The 5,796-nt window shown below is 40.4% G+C and overlaps 1 protein-coding gene across 2 annotated transcripts in view; it reads left to right on the forward strand.

Annotated features, from left to right (window-relative positions):
• The window catches only part of LOC119585211 (tonsoku-like protein), a 9,557-nt gene extending 3,905 nt beyond the window's left edge, over positions 1-5,652 (forward strand). For both annotated transcript variants that reach the window (XM_037933863.1, XM_037933864.1), the window contains exon 4: positions 1,317-5,652. In XM_037933863.1, coding sequence (XP_037789791.1) covers positions 1,351-5,571 — 4,221 coding nt within the window. In that variant the 5' untranslated portion in view covers positions 1,317-1,350 and the 3' untranslated portion in view covers positions 5,572-5,652. The remainder of the gene's footprint in view (positions 1-1,316) is intronic.
• The last annotated feature ends 144 nt before the right edge of the window (positions 5,653-5,796 follow it).

A 5,796-nucleotide genomic window follows, 5' to 3' on the forward strand; every position in this document is an offset into this window, starting at 1 on the left:
TGTGAACCATGCAGTAGACCTTGATATTATTTAATCAGTGGTTTGTTTTGTTATATAAAATAAAATACAGAAAGAACCAGTTTTTGGAGTCTCTCTGTAGGCCTACAATTATGTAATTGAAACTTTACTCACCATAATAGGGAAAAGAATATAATCATGTATCAGTGACACATTTGAGGGGATCCCTTGGCCCATTCAGTAATCACCCTATACCATTTGTGTTTTATAGTATATTATTCATAAATTCTTAATGCACTTTGAATGATTTGGCAATATGTAATGTGACTAAAATAGACCAATAATTGACCTAATTCATTTTAAGAATAGAATTTTCAATGGAAGCAATCATATGATGGAGGAGAAGGGTTAGCGAAAGCCAGACAACTGGGGCACTGTTTTGTGTGTTGGTATATCCTTATTAATTCTGCAAGTGATAAAATGATATTTCAAGTACGCAAAGTGTCTGACTTTTGAATTCCTTAAAATTTTTGCGATAAAATGCTAGGATTCATAGAATGAACGTTATATGAACATTTTGGAACAGAGAGTTGTGTTATTGTCCATGTTACCCCACATATTAAGTGTATTTAAGGCTCATCATTCATAGGGGATTTTTTCTATGTATGCACAAGTATGAAAGTGAACTTGACTCAATGCCAACCATGGGTGCCCATGTCTGTCCAGACAGCAAAGTTTAGATTTATATATGACAGTTCTGTAGGTTGTACTTTTTACTTAAATATGCAGTGATCCTGATTATTTCAGACAGCAAAAGTTAAACCAGATATCCTTAAGGTTGGCAGGCTTATTGATGTTCATAATATTTATGCTGTCAGGGATCCGATGTACCCAACTTTCATGTGATTAATGCTAGAGCAAACATTTTTAGTCAGACAGATATTTAAACATTCAATCACTCATTTGTGCAGAGATTATTTAGTCAGTGAAGTGTTCTCGTTTAGACACGTAGTTACTCAATCCTTTTCACATATTCAGACAATCATTACTCAGCATTCAGTTACTTTCCTTTATTAGCTTGTTTAGCCTACATTACTTTTCTATGTTAGTCTGTTGGTAATTTATGATTTTCTGGTGAAAGAGTTAAGGAAGATCTCAATACTAAGTTGGAGGAATACAGTGCTAGCCTTGGCATATCTCAACCGTAGTTTTACATAAGTATTCAGCATTTACTTTCAGTATGCTATAGTTCAATGTTTAAAAGAGAAGGTGATACATTTTGAATTAGGAAAGTTTTATAGTAAAATTTGAGATAGGGAGAAATAGATGAGGAAAATAAAATATTGTTTCTTTGGCAGGGAGAATGTGCTGAAAGTTTACAAGTAAAGCAACATGAGTAACATTGCAAGGCTTGAGAAAGACAAGCGGCGTGCAGAGCATAAGAATAACCTTAAAGAGGTTGCTAGTTTAGCCAATCTCTTGGGGCAAGAGCTACAACAAGCAGGAGACTATGAGGGCGCCCTGGTCCAGCATCGTGAGGAAGCAGCCTTGTGTGAGGCTCTGGGTGATGCCATTGGTGTGGCTGTGGCACAGCGCCGCATGGGGGAAGTGTACAGTGAGATGGGAGAATGGGAAAAAGCACTCCAATACCTAAATAAATACTTATCTCTTGCCAAAGAGGCAGAGAGTTTGGTGGAAGAGCAGCGTGCTTATGCAACCCTTGGTCGCACTCATTTGCAGAAAGCAGAGGAGGCAGGATTGAGAGGCCAGGAGGAGGACCAGACAAGGGCTTTGACAGAAGCAGAGAAGGCTTTCTTACGTTCCCTTTCTGTATGTGAACGTCTCAAAGGAGCAGTTGATTCTCAGGAGCATAGCCAGATGCGTTGTCGGCTTTATCTTAATCTTGGTTTAGTTCTAGATTATCGAGGAAATGTTAAAAAGGCACGTCACTTTATAAGCCAAGCACTAGATTTGTGCACCAGTCACAGTCTTCATGAAGATGCACAAAGATGCCATTCAGCGCTTGGGGTTATCTTGCTTCGAGAAGGCCTCCTGACAGATGCCCTTCAAGAAGGTCAGAAATCATTTGCTTTGGCAGCCAAGCTTCACAATAAAAGTCTCCAGTGTGACTGTCACTCATTCCTTGCACAGGTCCATCTTGCTAATGCTGACTATGAGGCTGCAAAAAAATGCTATCACAAAGCCTATAAACTGAAACACCCTGACCTTGAAGATAGGGAAAGAATTGAGAAAAATTTAAAATGTGTTGTAAGTATGTGTGTAGCTGAGGACTCTCTTGTGATGATGGGAGATGGCACTGATGAAGAGAAAATAAAATTATATGAAAAACTAGGGGATGGGTCAGCCAACTTGGGATTCTACACAAAAGCAATTGAGTATTACCAAAAAATGTTGGAGTGTGCAGTCCGTGCGAACAAAAGCCCTTCGTTTCTTGCTCCTATATATCTATCTCTTGCACAGACATATTCTGATAACAAGCAGTTTTTGGAGGCCAAACAGTATTATATAAAAGAATATAAAATAAAGCTTCAAGAAGATGCTAGTGAAGCTTGTAAAACATTACTCACCATTGCAGATGTACGTGAAAGGCTAGGAGAAAACTACGATACACTCTCAGATACCTATTGTGAAGCTAGAGCATTGGCTGCTAAAGACCGCAATCCAAAGCTAGAAGTTTATGTGCTACGTTTGTATTCGTGCCTTCCTGGTATCCCAGAAGATGTAAAATGTGAGATCAAAGAACAAATGAATTCACTGGCAAATGAAAATGATTTAGATCCAGAAGCAGACCTAAGTGATGAGGAAGATAATGAATGTGAAGATGAGATTGACTTAAATCTTGTCAACTTTTCTGACAGTGAAGATGACCATGAAAACTTTGACAGGCCTAGACAGTCACGTCAGAAGAAGTCTCTTGTGGTAAAGAGAAACGAAAAAGGAGAAACCCCTTTGCACAAGGCTTGCATAGATGGGAATCTTACCATGGTGCGGAAGCTCCTGCAACAAGGTCATCCTGTCAATCCTCGTGACAACTGTGGCTGGCTGCCCATCCATGAAGCAGCCAATCATGGTTACTATGATATCATTCTTGAGCTGATAGAGGCTGGAGCGTGGATTAGTGATCGAGGAGGAAAACAGTGTGATGGTATCACACCTATACATGATGCTGCATCTTGTGGAAATATTGAGATTGTTAGGCTTCTTATGAACAAAGGAGCCTCAGTCATTGCTAAAACTGATGATGGTGATACACCCTTGGAAAGTCTGGTAAATTACAGGAGACGAGCAAAACTTTCTAAAAGAGAGGAAGAGGAATGTATTAGACTTGAAACAGATCTTAAGGAAGCAATGAAGCGTGCTGGACACAAGATACCAGCCAAGGCTTCTGACTCCTCTCCATCAGAGCGCTTTAGCCCCAAGGAATCCCAGCCACTGAAAAGGAGGGCAGGTTCACATGCATCTTTGTCTGGGATAGAGGAAGTGTCAAGACCAAGAAGGTTTAGTGAAGAAAAGATTGATATTAAGAGTAAGCTGATTTCTAGACTAGGCTTTGAAGAAGAGGAAAGTGAAGGGTTTCAGGATGATGAGTTACCTGACCTTTGTGCTACTGGTAGTAATATTGATGAAAGACCATCAAGTGCATGTTCTCAAGGAAATCCAATTGAAGCTGATGTTGAAGAAGACTCTGAAGAATTTGTTAATCCTTTGCTGATAGATTTACAGGAGACGAAATCAGCAACAGGAACTTACCTAAGTGCAATTGAGAGTGTGGGCAGTGCTGTGCGTAGAGCTGAAGTCCAGAAGAGTAGCTTGTCCCTCCCAAAGGATAAGAAGCAGGCTCTTGTGACTGATGAAGAGGTTGTAGATGACTGGTTAGATGATGATCTTGGTATATTTTCCAGAAAAAGGAAAAGAGTGGAGAAACTTGAATTTGAATACAAGGAACCCAAGAGGGAACGTAGAGTCCTATCAGAAAAGAATTCATCAGAAAGAATATTAAGTCGGAGTAAAAAGGTTCGTCAGACAAAGTTAACCTCCATTGTGCAGAAATATCCAGAAGACATCCATGATGGAAGGAACAGTCCTTGCAGAGAGGGTGATTACAGCTTGAGTGACTTGAGAGACAGTCCTTTAACTACAGAAGCCAACAGAACAGTTGATTCTCCAGCTACAAGTAACCATGAGAGTCCAATCACTCCCAGCAGTACACAAAGTACTATCAGTGGTGGTGCCTTACGTCTTCGAGTTCGAGTGCAGAATCGTGTCTTATTGGTACCAGTAGCTGGTGCTGGACAGAACCGAACAGTAAGCTGGTTAGCAGAGGAGGTAACACGCAGGTATTACCAACTAGCTGGATTACGTCCCCATCTTACACTGACAACTCAGGATGGTGCTGTCCTTGATCCCAATGATCCAATATCTCTAGTGCTCCCTATGGAGATGTCAGAGCTGCAGGCACAGGTAACAGGTTGGGACTTGCCACCTTTGCCTGATCGCTATAGCCAAGCATGCCAGGCTCTTGGCACCATCCCTGTGTCATCAATCTCTTCCATTTTGCACCGCACAGAAGCCTCAACCAGCCTTGATCTCAAGCATGTAAGGCGAATCACAACACTACAACTTCAGCCAGTTCTCAGGGCCATTCAGTGCCAGCAAAGTTTGCGAAGTATAGATCTGTCACATTGTCGATTGGGGGATGAAGGCTTCCGCCACCTGATAGAAGCCTTGCAATCCTTACCATCACTTGAAGCTTTGCACCTGAGAGCTGTAGCTGTTACTACATCAAGTTTTGTCTTACTTACAGAAGCCATAACTTCTGGAGAAGTTCCCCTAAAATGCTTGACATCATTAGACATGAGTTATAACACACTTTCTGGAGTTAAACTTTCCAACATAGGGACAGTTTTAAGCTTACCATTGCTTACTAGTTTGATGCTAAAACACTGTAGTATGTCACTCATTGGACAGCAACAAATACCCTCAATATCTTCAGGTTTAAAAACATTGTCACTCGATTATAACATCATAAACAGTGTATCCCTAGCAAACTTGCTATCTTGTGTACCACAGGTGTCCAGTCTGACCCTCAGTGGTGTGAGAAATAACCAGGAGGCAAAGGCTGACTCCAGTGCACGTCTGGGTGTTGCATTGTCTGGAGTTTTAGGTGCTGGAGAACAGTGTCTTTTGCAACAACTGGACCTTAGTTCTTGCAACCTCTCAGATGCAGACCTCGAGGATATCTCAGCTTACCTATATCGTTGTCCCTTCTTGACCTCGATCAACTTGGCACACAATCCTGACATCACATCATCATCTGTCAATGCTCTTCTTGATGAACTTACATCAAATCTTGTTCTTCCACTCACTGATCTTAGCATCCATGGTAACAAGAGCTTCCCAGCACAGGTGACAGCAAAGATTGCTGCAACACTGAGACACAAAGCAGCAACAAAATATCCTTTGAAAAAAATATCAATTTCAAGCATGGACAGCAGTTCACAGTTAGAGGACCTGTGGAAATCACAGCATCAGAAAAAAGCCATTGTGAACACAATAAGTGGTGAATTATTTCTCGAGTGTGTTGATAGCTGAACTTTGTATTGTTGGAGTTGGACATTTTTAAAAATGTTTTAGAGATATATTTTATGGTATAAATGTTGATATGAATATTTATTTGATGTGTTTTTTTATTGACCTTTTCATTGTTACATTCATACACGTTTTGGATCTTTCTCTTGGGATGTTTTTTGTCAATATTTTTTAGGAGATTAATGTTGAATGACTTGTTACAAAAGAAGTGCTGCAGCATCAGTTTCT

The sequence above is a fragment of the Penaeus monodon genome, chromosome 19, assembly GCF_015228065.2.
Source record: "Penaeus monodon isolate SGIC_2016 chromosome 19, NSTDA_Pmon_1, whole genome shotgun sequence".
Lineage (NCBI taxonomy): Eukaryota > Metazoa > Arthropoda > Malacostraca > Decapoda > Penaeidae > Penaeus > Penaeus monodon.